The sequence below is a fragment of the Paracoccidioides brasiliensis genome, assembly GCF_000150735.1.
Source record: "Paracoccidioides brasiliensis Pb18 unplaced genomic scaffold supercont2.16, whole genome shotgun sequence".
NCBI classification, from domain to species: domain Eukaryota; kingdom Fungi; phylum Ascomycota; class Eurotiomycetes; order Onygenales; family Ajellomycetaceae; genus Paracoccidioides; species Paracoccidioides brasiliensis.
The window spans coordinates 296,259-313,877 of NW_011371373.1; the positions used below are offsets into that span (position 1 = coordinate 296,259).

Genomic DNA, 17,619 nt, shown 5'->3' on the forward strand with positions numbered 1-17,619 from the left:
TGTTTCCGACACTCCCGCACTGTCTACAAATAAATATTTAGGTATGCAAACTCCTTATTCATTTATTCCTGCGGCATTTAAAGCTATTCTTCAGGATAACCAGTTCAAGCACCAGATCGAATATACCAACTTTCCCCATTCTGTTCCAGTATTAATTCCAAGTGTTCCTTTGATCTTCCCTTACAGTTTAACTTTCCAGATGTCTCACCATGTCTGTACTACTGCATATTGCTTCAAATCTCTGCATCTCCAGCCTCCAGGATGCCCAGTTCCCTATCCTCGGGACCTTTAAAGCCGACCTCGTTGCCTCCATGCGCAAAACTCCCACCCCCACCAGAACCACGAGAAGCGGGCCCTTTGGGCAAGGCGTTTATCCCGCAAAACTCATTGTACAAGCATCCCTGTTCGTGGTCGAAATTGATCTCTGCAAGCCCAGACCCTTCAGATAAAACTGGGTCATTGGAGGACTTCATCGCAACTTCTGCCCCCTCCACACAGAAGACATTAGCATCAACGCTTTCGCATTTTATAGGCCCCTTGCTGGGAACTGCATTGCCTGAATCGGTGTCATCGATTTTGACTTTCTTCCCAGTGTTGTTTGCCTTGATAGAGGTCTTATGCTTGCGGGTGAATGATGTTTTTGTTCCTGACGCGATAGTTGGCCTGGAGGGAGTTTTAGGAGTGGATTTTTTCGGAGTTGCCCCATTGCTGCTGGCTTCATGTAGAGAGGGCCCGTCAGTGCCAGACGCTGGGCCACCGTTTGGATTGATACCATTGGCTTTCATCAAGCGTTCATAGCGCTTCGCTCTATATGTGGATGGTTAGGGTTTTATTGCGTCAAGGAGATCGTAGCTTAGTGATGGTGGAATGTGATTCGATGATAATGGGGTGGTGGTATCAGTCTATATCATTCGGTGGGATGCGCATTGTATGACACAGTATAGGGCAATGTACAAGATGGCATTGTTTTGTCTGTGCTTGGATATAACTTACGCTGCGCCCTTAGAGACGATATTACACTCTGCAGCCACTTCGGCGAAATCCACCTGGATTTCGGTATTGTTGAGTTCAGAATGAAAAATTATGAGGCCGCATAATATGTGGAGCGCATGGAGCATACCTTTCCATTGCTTGAGTGTTTGACACATTTCAGCAAGAAATTAAGCTGCTCGTCGCTGCTTACGCGTGACATTTTGGATATGCTGCTTCTCTGTGAGACTCTCTGAAGATTGGGGGAGAAGAATCGAGGTATTTTAGTGTGCAAGTTTGAACAACTATTCTATGGGTAAAAATAGTGAGTGAGGGGAATTGGATTGCCAAAGTGTTCTTAGATCAGGAGCAATGCTGACAAGAGATAAGAATATACCAGGGAATTGAAGCAGACATAACCCTCTATGTTCTGTTCTCAACACTGAGAAACAAACAAGGTGACTTGTGAAACAGATGGATTTATGAGCATTTCTTGCTATGTATGAGGTGATCTGCAAGTGAGAATGATGGACACTCAAGATGAAGATGAAGAAAGGGGTGCGGTAAGATAGGAGTTTGATGTGACTGATAGAGAAGTTTTGTGTCAAAGAGAATATGAAAGATGTCAAATGCAAGATATGAAAGAGATTAGAGATTGATGAACTGCAAACTGCAAACAATGAAGAAAATATATGGACAAGCAGATGCTGAATGAAAGCAATAACAAATATAACAATTCAGATGTGATAATGGCCTTAACATCAGAAGAGATAACACAGGTAATTTTGCAGTTTAGAGATGAAATTCACATTCAAAACCACTTCAATTGAACTGTTAGCAACACAGAATACTCATCACGTCAATTATTTGAAGCAGATCTTGATAACGCCGTCTGATTAACTACTATTTTTATCTAGAACCATTGAGGAATTTTCTAACATTGGAATTTACATAGACCATGAACGAAGAGTTGACAATAAAGAGGTTGCATCCTCATCATAATCCTACCGGCATAGCCACCTTTCCCCCCTTCCAACCTCCCTGATCGAAACAAATACGGAAGAATGCAATATTGAGAGAAAGGAGAATCCGCGCAACGACACTGTGAATTGAAATTCAATAGATAAGATGGGGCAGATCTTGTCGAGAATACAGGAAATAGACCGCAGGTGTTTAGAGCAAAGAACCTCTCCCTTGAACCACTGAAAGATTGATAAAAACTACCTGGATCTCTAGCCAAACAACATCCGATTTCCCATGAATTTCGCCATTAGTCGCTTGAGCTAATAACTTTTTGTATTCGAGGGGCATGTGAGAAAAGGCCTAGGAAGTGTCAGTTATACAGCAACTGAGTTAGATGAAAATAGATGACATGTAACGGACCTGGCAACATTAATCCATAAGCGCAATAGATCATGAGACATTTTCAGTGACCTGAGCGCTCACTTCTTCATCCTTGATAATGGCAGTGGAATCAACTACTATATCATCCACAGTGACAGGAGCCTTGGGTTTACGGGGTTGTTTTGCGCATGGCTTTCTTCCTGCCTTGGCCTTTTCAGTTTTGATATCTCCGCCACCTTCCTCAGCAGATTCCATCTTTGTTTTAATTGGTCTGCTAGATACCTTTGCACCTTTGCGTAGGGTAAAAGCCTCTCCACCCGCAGAAACATTAGAACAAGTCAAATGCTGCTGAAGATTGAACCGCTTCTTGATCCCGCGAATGCGATTGGCAACAGATCCGGTGTGACTGTAATTAAGGGCCTTGGCCACTGCAGCGATATCAATCTGAAAGAAGATATTAGCATGAAATAAACAATCTAGAGACGAAAGTTATGTGCTGCAAAGATTACATACAGTAGCAGGAGTTTGAAGATGTTTCATACACTCCATCATGAAGAGAGCATCAGAAGCTCTTGCTTTGTTCTCTGGGCTTTCGACAGCAGTACCATTGATATCAGCCATTCGGAAAATATTAGATAGAAGAACGTTTGGTCAATATGGGAAATAATCGAAGCAGGAGGGAAAATGAGGCGTGACTGCAATGGGTGTGGATGGTTGCTGGTACTTAATGATGATTAGAAGAGGAAATCAAGACGTCAAAGGGTAACAGATGTAAATAAAGGTAAGAGGTGTAGAGGTCAGTGATGTCTACTAGAGGTGATGGTAATCTGCATGGAGCTTCAGAATGGGGGGAAATAATCACAAAGTAGGTAGAGCAGAGCAACAGAACTGCAGTTGAACGGTACAATGTGTTATACTTGTTGCAAGCGAACAACCATCTGACATTCACTGCCACCGGTAAGCTGTTGCTTACCGGGAAGTGTTGTGCCAGTGTGTTGAGCCAGTATGTAACAAGACAGAATAAGATTTAAGCGGCTGGTGAAAATAAACATGTATAGTGTCTGCACGCGCGTAGAAGTCAGGGGTAGAATTGTCAGGCTACGTTTCAAAGAATTGTGAGAGCATCGAGGGAAGTAGGCTGCTATGGGCGCTGAAGCTAAGTCATGATTACATGCAGATGGATGGCTTGGCATATCAGGGCCTTACGACATGTATTTCTTTGAGCGAGTTCCCACAGCTGTGAAAAGCCATCTGATAGACCCCTAATACACCGCGTTGAAGCAATAAAAACGTAGGGAGATATTCCTAGAAAATTCACAGAAATGACGGAGACGGTGAACTTAAGAATACAGAGGTAAGTACATTAGAAGATCTGGGTATTCATATGCATTTAGCTAGGAGGGGGTCAATTGTTATGCAGCGGTGGAAGGCAAGGCATGAATAGCAGTAGCAATTCATAAACAAAACTTCTGTAATTATCAGCTTCTTTTATCACTAATGCTCAAGGTCCGTAGAATCAATGTTTGATGCTTGAGGACATGTCTGATGTCAACGTTGTTCTTTTCTCCAACATAGCTGTTCTCACTGAATTTTGGTTAACCCATCAGGCGATGAAGCCGCATCTCCCTCCTCTTTTTCCATCTTAATTCGGCTCCATTCTGCAGCGGTTGGCGGTGGTCTCGAAAACCTGATAACTGGGTTTCTGATCGGATAGGGAAGGGCAAGGTCACCGGGTGCAACAGTCGTTGTGGAGAAAGGCTGCTGCTCTATGACAGGAACAGGCGCTGGCATATATTTCATCGGCAGAAATGTGTCATTCAATTCAATATCCGTTTCTTGTTTCACCATTTGCTCTGTTTTGGCGGTTGGTTCCTGCTTTGGCTCACTGAACTGCTGCTGCTTTTTCGACTGTGTTTTGTCAACTTTGGTCTTTTTAGGACGCGGCGTGCGGTGGGTGGTGGTGATTCCTTCCATGTGTTGTCGAAACCTAGAAAAACGCATCCTAGCGGCATGGCCATTTGTGATTTCTAGCTGCGATGCTACAAGGTTCCAGTCGATCTAGTACGTGGTGTGAGAGGTTTGATTTCAGTAGTAGCAGAGAAAAAGAGATCAGGATGGCAGGACAACAGTCACGAGCTTACTGATTTCAGGTCCAGTTGCTTTAATATTGTATAAAGGAACTTGGCGGTCTGTCCATCCGCCAGCATCGTTTTGCTTCTTTTGAGGCTGGCCATTTTGCTAACTATTGCAGAACGCGCGACTGGAGACAGTGGTCAGGATGATGAGGTAGATTGTGGGGTCGCAGTGTTGAACTGGAGATGCAGTTGTGAGTATTCACAGTCCCCCGAAAAGATAGAAGCAACAGTGATCAAGAAATTCAAGTATAGCAAAGGCTGATGTAGTTGAATAAGTGAATTAATGATAAAACTGATTCCAAGAATTAATTGCAACTTAGATACCCTGAATGCTAAGTTTTCTTTTTGCACATAAAACAAAGGCAGTTCCACTATATGTCAGTCTATCGGATGCTTGCTGCCATTTGTATCGGATAACACAGCTACCTGCATTAAAACATAAGACTGAAATTTTAGACAATCTCTCCGGCGCACAATAAAGGGAAATTTGGAAAGGAGGGGAGGGGCAGGTTTCTCTAAGAAAAGAAGATTGTACGCGTTATTATATGCGGGTAATTAGTGGAAAATGAAGCCTGGGTGTTCCGCATAGATCCGTAGCAATTGCTTTTGGCGATAGTATTGTGGAAACGTCGGTTCGGAGGGTATGTCCATAGAAGGGGACAAATAAATCCGAAACACACTGAAGTATGTTAGGGCTATGCATAGCATCCTAGAGGTAGTTGTACCAAAATGACGTAATTTTAGTTGTTGGTTGATGAGGAAAAAGTCCTGAAACTATTGTTTCCTGACCTTGCATTCCCCAATGAAGCAAAGCGCGCCCTGCAATTTCAGCGGTTCCTGGGAATAATGCTCTGATAGCTCATCTATACACTGTTGAGAGTTTCGCGTAACCTTGAGAGTAATCAATTGCATCTCATGAGTTCTGGGATGTTGGCAGTTGCTCATGGCGTGTCAAGACAGCTGCGAGTTTGTCCGCCACAACATTCTCAACATCATCCAATCTCGATCTCAAAAGTTTTTCAACATCGTCTACCTTTGACAGAAGGTTTTCATGAGAAAGGGCATCTGTTCTCGACCGGAGATAGCCAATCTCATGCGTCATTCGATCTCTTTCTGCGGTCATATCGGTTACTAAAGCCGTTCGTGAATTCTCGGCAGTGCGGATTTCGCCACGTATGGAATTGATTGTGGTGATCAGTTTGTTTGTCGTTTCCTTTATGCCGACGATTTCTTGCTGCACGGAACTGGCATGAGGATACATTTCCTGCATTGCCGCCACCATATGCTGAACAATTGGTTCCGTGGAAAGATGATTATATCGCGTTTCAAGGGAATGGAGAGCGGTTTGGTGTGCCTGCTGTATTTGTGACTGATTCTCCAGGAACTGATTTACCCCATGTAAAGTCTGCTGTATTTCCTCAATTTCAGCTTTTACAGCAGGAACAGCAACACTAGACGGCTGAGTGCTGTTTCCCACCATCTGTTTTAATTTCGCTAACTCGTTTTCCATAGAAGCCACTCTGTATTCAAATTTGTCAAGTTCATCCGCGATGGCCTCGTCTTTTGCCTCTTGAACATGTCGAAGATTCTGGACTTGACCCATTATTTCCGCAACGGCGCCGATTGTGGTGCCATTATTTGTAACTGGCAGAGAATCCCACTTTTCACCCAAAACACTACACAAGCGCTGTTGTTCAGAGATTTTGCGACCCACAATTTCAAGCCGGTTAGAAAGATCTTCCTCACGAGCTTTTATCGAAAGTTCTGTCCGCTTGCGTTCATCTGCAATCGTACAGATATATGAATCCATATGTTGTTGCTGTTTCTCAAGTATCTCTAGTCCCATAGACTTGACTTTATCTGTAATTATAGATCCAAGGGAGCTCTGCTGATCGCTATGCTTCGCGATCAATTCATCTTTCACGTTATTTAGTTCTATATTTGTGGAATTGATTCGTTGCTCGATATCGGCCGTTGCCTGACTCAAATCCCGTTTTACATCTTCAGGCTTAAGCTGACTCTCGGCCCACTGTTGAGCAGAGTTGAAATTTGAGGCCAAGAGTTTAATCAGATGATCTTGCATTTTCTCATAACTTCGAAGTTTTTCATCAACTCTAGCAAGCTCACTATCTAGTTGCTCTTTCCCAGTTTTGAGTCGTTTTGCAATCGATGGGTATTTGAAGTTTCGATCGGTCGCTCTGCGGAGGGCAGTTGCCTCAGCTTGTGATCTCTTTTTCAATCTATCACGCTCACCAGAGGTTGTAGTGATGGATGCAGTGATGGATGCGAATTCCTTAAGTGCAGAAATTGGATCAAATTTTATTGGATCTGGTTTCGATTTACGAGGATCCTTTGAGAGAGGGCCATTGTGGCTGGGTTCGGTATTGTTAACAACCGGGGAGAGCAGCGGGGAGACCATAGCTGGTGTTTGGGTTGGGTGATTGTAAGTAGGTAGATTCAGGGAAACATCAACGAGCTGGACAGATCTATAGCTCAATTATGAATCTGGTGAGGGAACAACTTGTTGAAGAGTTAAGTTACCCACTTTCACGCGATGTCGGGTGGAACTAGACTGAGTGAGGTTAAGAGAAAAATATGAGAAAGGACAAGTGCAAATGGTTAAAACACAATTTCTTCGTCCAGTCAAGAGTTCCTGGGATTAAGGAAACTCGTTAAATAAAGGTAATGGATCTGTATGTTGAGAAAGTCTTGCGAGGAACATTCAAAAGGTTGACGCGGAACCAAAAGAAGTTCCCTGGTTGTTAGCTGGGAGTGGGCGGCCAAACATTGATCCGCTTTACCGCGCCTCGCGGCTAACTAATTGGCAGGCTGCTGAGTAATGGGTGTCCAGATTCACTTCATTCAGCAATAAACTTATTTTCAACAAAAGCAATTAGAGTCTTAGACCAGGACTTGCTAGCACTCTTGACGAAACAGATAAACACGGTTTATATCCAACGGTATTTGTAATTACGTGGGATATCGAGTTAATTGATTGTTTGCCTGCGTGCTGTCTCGCCTGCCATGGCTGCAGTGAGTTCTCCTGTCGTGTATACCAACACAATTGTTATTGCTACCTCACAGTCTTACTCTTATTTGATCACTAGGCTATATCCACCATTGCGGAAAGCAGGGAGCTCAGGGGCCTAAACCTGGTCGCTGCGCACTCCCACATCAGAGGCCTTGGAGTTGATGCTGACACTCTCGAACCCCGTCATTCTTCTCAGGGCCTTGTCGGGCAGGAGAAAGCCCGAAAAGCGGCGGCAGTCATTTTACAGATGGTCAAAGATGGAAAGATTGCAGGTCGCGCGGTTCTAATTGCAGGACCTCCTAGCACTGGGAAGACGGCAATTGCGATGGGAATGGCACAGGCTCTGGGGCCTGACGTTCCCTTTACCATGGTCGCATCGTCAGAGATCTTCTCATTGGAAATGTCAAAAACGGAAGCGCTTACTCAGGCATTTCGCAAGTCTATTGGAGTCAGAATAAAGGAGGAAAGCGAGATAATAGAAGGAGAAGTTGTGGAAATTCAAATAGACCGGGCTTTAACTGGGGTATGATAAAATTCAATTCCCCTTCCGTCATTGTACCTTTGGGAAGTTTACAACTAAACTTGATTTCTCTCAGGGTAATAAACAAGGCAAACTTACAATAAAAACCACCGATATGGAGACGATCTACGACATGGGTACGAAAATGATTGATTCAATGACAAAGGAACGTGTTGTTGCTGGAGATGTAATTTCCATCGATAAGGCCTCCGGCAAAATCACCAAGCTGGGCCGCTCCTATGCCAGGTCCCGCGATTACGATGCGATGGGAGCAGATACGAAATTCGTCCAATGTCCGGACGGAGAACTACAAGTCCGGAAGGAGATAGTACACACTGTCAGTCTCCACGAGATTGACGTGATTAATTCGAGGACACAAGGGTTTTTGGCATTATTCTCGGGGGATACGGGCGAGATCAGGAGCGAGGTGCGGGATCAGATCAATACTAAAGTCGGCGAATGGAAGGAGGAAGGGAAGGCGGAAATTATTCCCGGCGTATTGTTCATCGATGAAGTCCATATGCTTGATATTGAATGTTTCTCCTACATTAACCGAGCTTTGGAAGCTGAGTTAGCCCCAATCGTTATCATGGCGAGCAATCGTGGAAATGCAAGGATACGCGGCACATCATATCGGTCTCCGCACGGATTACCTCTCGATTTTCTTGACAGAGTCGTCATTGTCAGCACACAGCCATATACCAAAGATGAGATCCAGCAAATTTTAGCAGTCCGAGCCCATGAGGAGGAGATTGACTTAACCCCTGATGCGCTTGCGCTATTGACCAAGATTGGACAGGAATCAGGCTTGCGATATGCTAGTAATATTATCGCGACTTCCAAATTACTAAGCCAGAAGCGCAAGTCAAAGGAGGTTGGGCTCGAAGACGTACAGCGAAGTTTCCACCTCTTCCTTGATCCACTGAGAAGTGTCAAGTTCGTGAACGAGTTTGAGAAGCGGTTTATCGGCGAAGAAGGGGACGTTACTTTTACGTATTCTAATGGTGATGCCATGGAGATATCTTAGGGTTGTTTCCTAAACCTTTTCTCATTTTTTATTGGTGGATTTTTCCTTGCTCTTTCGTTTTGTTTTCTCTTTTCCGTTGGGTTCGTGATTCACGGTTGATTTTGGAGAACCGGGTTGCTGGAACTAAAATATTATGACCGCTATACTTTGTATATTAATAGGATGGCGAACTGGGGAAATTTTCCACTTTAACCCAGCTGAATCAACAAAATTCCATACTTCTGAATATCCATATATCAGTTCACGTCGTAAATTCGTACTCAAACAAGGAGAGTATGAGATTACCCTGGGTTTCTAGTATACAGGGCAATTTGTGCAAACAATCAATCGGCAAGGGGATATCAAGTGAAATCTGCCACGGATGTCCAACTATCCACGCTCCCAACTTTCCGGAATTCAACCCCTTCCCCAAAATAACCCGCCGCATTCCAGGATTGCATCATGGATGCCTCATAAGGGCCATGCGGTTCCCCTCCGTCGCGTGAATCAGACCAACGATACTCCCACAACGGAGGCGTATCCATCTCGCCCACAGTGGACTCCCATTTAGATTCCACTGTTGGGTTGGGATCAACCCAGTCTTCACCAGTCTCCCGCTTGTACAGACGCATGAGTAGCTCCCGTTCGGCATCATATATCTCTGTTTGGCCTCGACTAAGCAGAACGTCTGCGGCGCCGGTGATATCTTCAATAGCACGTTTCCTGGCTGCTTCGGCAGGATCTTCGCCCATTCTCTCATCTTGTTCTACGTTCTTACTATTGTTATGCTTATTTTTGTTCTTGGTTTGCCATTTAGGCTTATGTTTGTGACCCTTCCCCAACCTCGCGAGGGTTTCCAAAATGGTTTCGCCCCGTTCCATTTTTTTTATTAGCGTGCCCAAGATATCTGCTGTAAGCAGATTATCCTGCTCTAGTTGAACCTTTCGCCGCTCCTCCTCTCTCTTCTCAGCGGCTTCCCTAGCCTTTCGCATGTCCTTCTTCGAAACGCCTTCTAGCCATGTATCATAAATGTCATCTGGATCCACGGCTTTTCGAACGAAGTTTCCCGCCTCGTCAAAGCGTCCTTCTTCTTGTTCTGCGCGCATATTGAAAGCATCTAAAAGGGGAACGTGTGTCTTCTTTCCACCCGCCCCTAGCTCCTTGTCCATGTCTGGTGCTATAGCGGCTCGCTCCTGCTCATCAACTTCGCTCTCGCTCTCCCCGTCTTCGTCTCGCTCCGCTTCTTTCCCTTTACCAACGGTATCTAAATCGATTGAAACGGTACCTCCAGCATGAGAATTATCTACCTGTCCCTCAATTTCATCGTCCCGCAGAAATCGCACTTGCTTCTTTGTACCCGTTGTGGTAGCGTCGTCGCCTTTGTAAGAGGCAAAGTCATCCTCGAGTTCAGCGAACATGTCATCTGGGTTCCCTGCTGAATTCCTTTTCTCAGCTCTGGCTCTGGATTCAGCGCGTGCGTCAAACCCCTCATTTTCGCTATCAGAATCATATCCCTCGATGTTAACAGCGTTTCTCCGCACACGTTGGCCGCGATGACCGATCTCGTCTGCATCCAACACCGCGTCTTCCTCTAGGGCGTCTGCGGCTAGCGCAGAGGGATTACGTAGATCAAAACGAGGCTTTTTTAATGAGGAGGGCCCGACCGAATCGGAATCTGCTTCGATGTGATGTGTACGCGCGAAGTCTTCCCCAGCCCGCTTTGAACGGCCGGGAATTGAGGTCGCCATTGCGCCGCTGGACGCTTGACAGGGTAGGGAGCTTGTTGCCAGGGCAAACAAAAAAAATAAAAAAATAGTAAGGACCAAAGATGCGGCGGTTTTTAGCGCTCAATAGATGTTATACTCCCGTACATCTGTTCTAGTAACTCTATTTTTCTTCTTCTCTCTTGGAGATTGTATGTACCTTAGCTAGTTTAACTTAGTTAACCGGAATAACTAACATCCCTCCCCATATGTTGCGTCACAGCCATGTTAGGCTGAGTCAGCAGTGGGAGCTTGCCTAAAGGACAAACCATCTTCATCAAACGGATACAGCGGGATTGCAGCCTATTACAACCAATAGTTAATTACAACGTCAACATTGACAGACCAGGCAAAGTTGACAGAGCTTTTAACAATACCCTTTTGTGCTCCTCCTGAAATCCCTTTCCGCTATCTCTCACGCCAATTTGAACCTCTCACGTTGAACAACCAGGCAATCTTACTAATTGCCTGAGCCAAAGGTCTCCTGGCACAACGGGGTACAGATAACTATCCGTTGTATTCCCAGGTGCTAACAAGGGACTGGCAAAACCATTGTATTCTCCATGGTAAGCCCAGTTATATTGCCAACCCAATACCGTTTAAACTAGAGCAAGAGATAACGTCTGGAAATAAAAGTATCACGGACGGCGGTACGAAGGGGAGGATCCAATGGAGGGTGTCTTGCATCCGACCCTGATGAGACATCCAGGGCACTCACCCAGGCGGTTTGATGAATTTTATCGATGCTATCCTGTTGCCATGCTCCCGGGACCAGAACGGGAGAATGTTAACCACGGCGGCAAAGTTATCATGCCTCCAAGTGCGCTCGACAAGCTTACAAGGCTTCACATCACATATCCGATGCTATTCGAGATAAACAACGGGCAACGAGATCGGATGACTCATGCCGGCGTTCTGGAATTTATTGCGGAAGAAGGCAAAATATATCTCCCTTTTTGGGTATGCTTATTTCTCATTATTTCTAGTCGTTGGCCAGATGAAGATGGAATCCACGCAGCATGCTAACTACACGCTTTCAAAACCGCTAGCTTATGCAAACCCTCCTCCTCGAACCTGGAGATTTCGTACAAGTAAAGTCAACCGACCTTCCTCCAGGCCGATACATCAAACTCCAAGCCCAGTCAACTTCCTTCCTCGACATTAGTGACCCCAAAGCTGTTCTAGAAAATGCGTTCCGAAATTTCTCATGTCTCACCAAAGGCGACATTTTCACCTTCTCATATAATGACCAGATATACGAAATGGCTGTGCTCGAAACGAAACCTCAACATTCCAAGAATGCTATATCGGTATTGGAAACTGATCTTGAAGTAGACTTCGCCACGCCTGTTGGATATGAGGAGCCGAAACGTTCAAGTGGTGCTAGTACTCCACAAAGTGCAGGCGCCCGGGGCCTCCCCGCTGGTGGAGTATTACATTCCCATGGTACGATGGCCCAGTCGATAAATTACGCTGCTATTGCTCCTGAGTCAACAGACGCAGCAAAGGGTGCTAAAGCCGTTTTCTCCAACTTCCTTCTTGGTGGCCAACGATTGAACGCTAAAAAAGGGAGCAAGGGCCAGACCCCCAAGGCATCCACTCCAGTTGACGCCATATCTCCAAATGCTCCACAACTACCGCTCCCCAATCAGCGAACGAAGGCACCTCAACCACTCCGCTTACCACCTGGGAAGCTATTTTTTGGCTATGCACTTAATCCAGTACATAAGCGAGATGCCAAGGATAAAGTGGAGGAAGACGGGGGGCCAAAATTTCAAGGCGTTGGCCAAACATTACGCGGTGGTACAAAAAGGAAAGGGGCCGCGATTGGAGGATCAGCTACCCCCGTATCTGGCCATGATTACGAGAGCAAGGTGAAGTCTGGCGATAGAGATCCGAAAGGAAGGGGTCCAGGTCGAACGCTTTGGGGGACATAGAGCCAGTCGAGAAACGTAAACGAGCTATTTTGCATCTCGCAACTATCAGCACCGGTGCTAACACGATATGTCAATTAGATTTTACATCAGGACTCAGGTCTTTGAATGCCTGGAACAGCCCAGGATGACAGCAGTTATGGACTCAATAGATATATTTAGAGGGATGAAGCCATGGGCATATTTTGCGGGCCATGGGATTTGGCGATTTCGTATATACGCTATTTCAATCCCTTTAGTTTTGGGGCTTTAGCAAGCTTGCCATGCTCTGTTATTCCGTTGGTGCCGGCGTGAAACTCTGGCGGCGACAGTATTTTCATATATCACTGTGGAATTTGCCTGGATATCGCAGCAGATAATTTTACTTCAGAGATGTTAACATGGGATTCGAGAATTTGCTGGCTCCATTTCTTCTTATCTTTTTTTTTTTTTTTGAGGGCTCCTCTTAGTTAATTTGCTATACCCGCCATAGCTGGCGAAGTTAGTACAGATAAGCCGTTTTGTAGAGCCTGGGCCAGCTCTAGCATTGTTGGACCTGTTATCCATTACACGATAAGTACACCATCAGTTCTGGCTTTGTTCATCAATCGCACTTCACCCACACGACATCTTAAGCTGTTTATCTTTCTGGAGCTAATGGTGTATGGCTCTCTGCCGCTCTGGCAAAAAGATCACTGCTGATATTAGAAGGCGTTTGCCTCTTTGCCGTGCTGGATGACCCTCGGTTCATGACGGAGAGATGTATTTTTATATGGGCCCGGGAGAGATTTGGCTGGAAGTTAGATATCAATGATTTAGTGACTGCGTAGCTGCCTGTGATTTTGGTATATTGCCGTGAAGGTCGGTGTATTTGATGATTTACGTTACGTAGTTCTCTTGGGTCTTCGACCATATCCATGTTTAGAAGCTTCCTGAGCATTCAATATCAGATGGAAGTTAAAAGCTGTGAAAAAAGCCACCCATATCTCTGTGGGGTTGCTAGTTCATTATCCTCAACAAGTGACTTTATGCTCCAACCAGCGTGCTGTTAGAATTTATCGGCCGTATCTTGAATAAAGTCTCCGACTCTGCCGTGAATGTTGACACTAACTCCACATCATTTCGGAGATAGCCTAATTTAATTTCATGATCCAAATTTTTTTGGAGGTGGTTGAGCTGCTTCTGACAATGTATCCAGCAAGTGAAGTTGAATTCTATGTTTCTGGACAGATTATATAACTTGCTAGACGACACAGTTTTTCAAGTTTTAGTGAGAAGTAGTCGAACATTTTTCTCGCTAGGGACTGAAAGATTGAACAAGCTGCCCTTTGATAGACAGAGACATCCATAATGGCCTCCACAGCGGAAATCCCCAGTGATCTGTTTGCCTCATTCTCAAAATTATCCCCAGCCATATATCTGCGAGACGGACTAACTTCAACACCATCATCACTCGAATCACCGCCTCCAACAATATGCCTCTTGTTCTGGATGGATGCTGTGCCCCGCCATGCTGCAAAATTTGTTCAAGAATATATCAAAATCCTTCCTAATGCCCGCATTATCTGCATGACAACCACGTCCACCGATTTTCTTTTCAAGTCCTCGAACGAATCGCGACGCATGCGCGTGAACCCCCTCATCAGTGCACTGCGTACCTCTAATAATGGGCCTCTGCACTTCCACATCTTCTCTAATGGTGGAATAGTCACTTTACACCATATAGCTGCTGAATATCGCGAAGTCACCGGGGAGCCTCTGCCAATCAAATCTATGCTTCTTGACAGTGCACCTGGGCGAAGTACCTTTGCTCGTGGGGCCAAAGCATTCTCATATGCGTTGCCAAATCTTTTTCTTGCACGCATATTGGGGATGTGTCTTATTTGGGTTGCCCTGGTAACTTTCTGGGCCGCATATAAGATTAAGAGAGTGTTTCCTCCAATAGAGGCTGCAAGGGACTTGATAAATAATCCAAAGTTTATCAGTATCAGGGCGGCAAGATGTTATGTCTATTCGAAGGTTGATGAGCTCATTTACTGGAAGGATGTAGAGGAGCATGCGGCTGAGGCAACGGGGAAGGGATGGCGTGTTTCAACTGAAATTTTCGATGCTCCTCACGTAGGGAACATGCGAGCAGATCCCGAACGATATTGGAAACTGGCAATGGGTCTTATCTTGCAAAATAGTATAGACAGTGAGTAATCGATACCTCCATCCCTCAACCTGATATTTTGCATTAATTAAATGTTTTTGTTTTTCTAAGAATGAAAAGAAGTTTAGATGTAGTCGCCATCGTGGCATCTATTGAAACTATAAAAGCTCATCTTAGAGTGCCTACTGTGCCTTCAGAAGCTCATTCTTTGACGCCCCATATCAGGTATATCCTGACGGCTATCCTGTCAAGATATACAGTATATACATCATTTACTGGAAACAAATCAAGCAACCTGGATTAGACAGCATCATCACACTCAACATATCCCCCAACATCTTTGTTATAAAACGCCTCAACTTGGAATCCGTCTGCTGTGTGGGCCTCTGCATTCTCCAATCCCGAAAAAAACTCATTAGCAGTGCTGTAGTCGTCTCTGGGGCTATTGGTATCAGTGAAGCGGTTTTCACTCTTCATCCCCAGGTTTGCTGTACTGTTTGCCGCGGCTTTTTCAAAAAGGGAAAGACCATTGTCAGTTTTGATGAAACAATCAGATTCTTCTTCAATCAAGATTGCATCAGAAATGCCATATCCGCGTTTCCCTTTGCCAGATTTGGAGGGTGTTATTGGGGTCTGCATTTGATTATGCTTGGCACTGGAAGTCGACTTGCTCACACGGCCACTGCCAGGGGTGCGGCGAAGGGGTGTTTTGGAGCCTGGATTTTCCTGGCGCATGCTTTCGGCAATTCTGCGATATTCACGAAAGCGACCTTGCATGGAATCATAAGTGGCGCCTTGGCCAAAGTAAACAGCCATGGTTTTGTAGTCAGGCTATAGATGTGTCCCTCCGATTAGCAGAAAGTTCCTCAGAGAACAAAGTTCAGCATTGGGGGAAGGAGTAAGGGAAATTAATACATACAGTAAAACCTGGATGAGCTACCAACAATGCGCCGATAATCCGCTCGATTGCCTTTTTATCCCAAGTGATGCCCATACTCCTGAACCGGTTGAGTTACCTTGTGTGTAGATGTAAATGAAGTTATTGAAGAATTAGGTTGAGTGGACTACGAACTACAGGGTTCAAGATATAGAAATACACTCACTCAAAGTTTGGAGTTATGGTGCTGTTTGGCTCAAAGAAGAGGGTGTGTTAAGGGGGGGGGGGTAATGTTCAAGTCACAAAACAAGGAACTCTTATCCGCACGTCAAATACTTTACAAAAAGCAGGAGTAGACAGAGAAATTTTTAGGAGAGGCGAAGTGATATGTGTTGTATTGACATGGTACCTGAAGGTAAAATCAGAGGGTAGAATAATGATCGGGGGTTTCAAAGTGTTTTAAATGTGTTATAAATGTGTAGTTAGTCCAGGCAACATATCTAAAATTGACATCTCAAAAGATTTCCCATAAACCTATGCTACTCTATGAGTCAACAGGCATTTTCATTATGACTTGATTGCCTCATATAATCATTTCTTGCAGGAACCAGTGGGCAAGCTGCTGGCACCATTTTTTAGGCACATTTATCCCCATGACGCTGTTTAATCTGTTGGATATTCATATTGAACCAATAAAAGTCGAGAATTCATTGAAAGAAGTGGTGTGAGTTTGGCAGTTTAACGCTAAAAACTTATTGGCATCAAGGACTAAGGTTGCCCTAGATGCTGTGTCGCTCTTGTTGGAACAGCTGCTGATCTTTGTGATAATAGATATTATCAGGAGTGGACGTGCAGCATAATTGTACCATTCATCTAATGGTCAACAATGTTGGGTGCTATATTTTGCTTATTGAAACATAAAATTTGCGGTTAGAGAGTTTACAGACCAGGTTGAAGAGTGTATTGATGAGAAAATATATAATTAACACAGATCATCATGACAATGATAATAAATAAGAAATGGGGAATGACCTTTTGGAAGTAATCAACTTGACTTGGGCTAACTACACTAATGCAGCATGGCCAGCAGGGTTCAGGTTTGTTGCATTTGATGATGAACTGTTGGGAATTGTTGACTTGAAGTGACACATCAGATCAGAAAGCATGCATTTCCTCAACTGGCACACCGCTTCTGTTGCAATCATGAATGCAAGACCAATGTGATTGAGTGCAGTGCCCTTGCATCGACCTGGGCCCATGTTGTCCGCAGACAGAAACACAGCCAGAGATGGAAGAGTGATTACAGTGATTGAGTAGGGAATTGAGCGTGGTTGAAGTAAGGTTTGCTGAGCCCCTGTAAGCGAGAAATAAGGCTGCGGGGATGACCCAAACTTTTGATGTGGGGACTGCGGAACTTAACCTTGAATAAGCATAAGGGAAGTGTCAAGAAGTGCGGGCGATCTGTGTCGAGATAATGAGATGTGTCTGCCCAGGAACAGGTAAAGCCCTGGGGATAGATGGATTATTCCTGAATAGCTTTCTCTTCCTTTTCTTCTTCCTTTCTTCTTCCTTTCTTCTTTTCTTCTTCTTTTTCCCTTTTCGCTGCGGTTTAGGACAACTGACATTGGCCCCATGTGTTGCCGAGATGATTGACTATAGTTACTTTTATTAATTTCCTCTAATTACATTTTCTACAGCTTTTAAGAATAAACTATCTGCATTTACTATTATATTTGGCAGCAACACATGAGATTCATTTTGTTCCACTAACACAACCCTCCTTTTTCTCCTACATATACTTTCTCTCAGCCTAGCCTTTTTTCATCTTGACAACACTACCCCTTTTCCTTGACTAGTTATCTCTCTCCCACCTCACTCATCTCTTTACTTCTGTGCATTTTGTAGTGAC

The 17,619-nt window shown here is 44.7% G+C and overlaps 9 protein-coding genes across 9 annotated transcripts; 3 read left to right on the plus strand and 6 right to left on the minus strand.

The window, feature by feature from the left end:
- Positions 1-233: 233 nt before the first annotated feature.
- Positions 234-1,192, minus strand: PADG_08419 (uncharacterized protein; the record flags this gene model as incomplete). The annotated part of the gene is made up of 3 exons (XM_010765350.1): positions 234-807; positions 994-1,046; positions 1,121-1,192. The coding sequence occupies 3 exons, from the start codon at positions 1,190-1,192 to the stop codon at positions 234-236; spliced, it is 699 nt and encodes a 232-aa protein (XP_010763652.1).
- A 1,190-nt stretch (positions 1,193-2,382) lies between these two features.
- On the minus strand, positions 2,383-2,934 carry PADG_08420 (uncharacterized protein; the record flags this gene model as incomplete). The annotated part of the gene is made up of 2 exons (XM_010765351.1): positions 2,383-2,757; positions 2,827-2,934. 2 exons carry the CDS (start codon positions 2,932-2,934, stop codon positions 2,383-2,385), a joined length of 483 nt encoding a protein of 160 aa, XP_010763653.1.
- Positions 2,935-3,894: 960 nt separating this feature from the next.
- Positions 3,895-4,547, minus strand: PADG_08421 (uncharacterized protein; the record flags this gene model as incomplete). The annotated part of the gene is made up of 2 exons (XM_010765352.1): positions 3,895-4,371; positions 4,455-4,547. 2 exons carry the CDS (start codon positions 4,545-4,547, stop codon positions 3,895-3,897), a joined length of 570 nt encoding a protein of 189 aa, XP_010763654.1.
- An 814-nt stretch (positions 4,548-5,361) lies between these two features.
- PADG_08422 (uncharacterized protein) lies at positions 5,362-6,867 on the minus strand (the record flags this gene model as incomplete). Its single annotated transcript, XM_010765353.1, has 1 exon — positions 5,362-6,867. One exon carries the CDS (start codon positions 6,865-6,867, stop codon positions 5,362-5,364), a length of 1,506 nt encoding a protein of 501 aa, XP_010763655.1.
- A 605-nt stretch (positions 6,868-7,472) lies between these two features.
- On the plus strand, positions 7,473-9,026 carry PADG_08423 (RuvB-like helicase 2; the record flags this gene model as incomplete). Its single annotated transcript, XM_010765354.1, has 3 exons — positions 7,473-7,481; positions 7,556-8,002; positions 8,076-9,026. 3 exons carry the CDS (start codon positions 7,473-7,475, stop codon positions 9,024-9,026), a joined length of 1,407 nt encoding a protein of 468 aa, XP_010763656.1.
- Positions 9,027-9,367: 341 nt separating this feature from the next.
- PADG_08424 (uncharacterized protein) lies at positions 9,368-10,753 on the minus strand (the record flags this gene model as incomplete). The annotated part of the gene is made up of 1 exon (XM_010765355.1): positions 9,368-10,753. The coding sequence occupies one exon, from the start codon at positions 10,751-10,753 to the stop codon at positions 9,368-9,370; it is 1,386 nt and encodes a 461-aa protein (XP_010763657.1).
- Positions 10,754-11,527: 774 nt separating this feature from the next.
- Positions 11,528-12,705, plus strand: PADG_08425 (polyubiquitin-binding protein UFD1; the record flags this gene model as incomplete). The annotated part of the gene is made up of 2 exons (XM_010765356.1): positions 11,528-11,728; positions 11,818-12,705. 2 exons carry the CDS (start codon positions 11,528-11,530, stop codon positions 12,703-12,705), a joined length of 1,089 nt encoding a protein of 362 aa, XP_010763658.1.
- A 1,326-nt stretch (positions 12,706-14,031) lies between these two features.
- PADG_08426 (uncharacterized protein) lies at positions 14,032-14,883 on the plus strand (the record flags this gene model as incomplete). The annotated part of the gene is made up of 1 exon (XM_010765357.1): positions 14,032-14,883. One exon carries the CDS (start codon positions 14,032-14,034, stop codon positions 14,881-14,883), a length of 852 nt encoding a protein of 283 aa, XP_010763659.1.
- Positions 14,884-15,133: 250 nt separating this feature from the next.
- On the minus strand, positions 15,134-15,827 carry PADG_08427 (uncharacterized protein; the record flags this gene model as incomplete). Its single annotated transcript, XM_010765358.1, has 2 exons — positions 15,134-15,664; positions 15,753-15,827. The coding sequence occupies 2 exons, from the start codon at positions 15,825-15,827 to the stop codon at positions 15,134-15,136; spliced, it is 606 nt and encodes a 201-aa protein (XP_010763660.1).
- Positions 15,828-17,619: the final 1,792 nt, after the last annotated feature.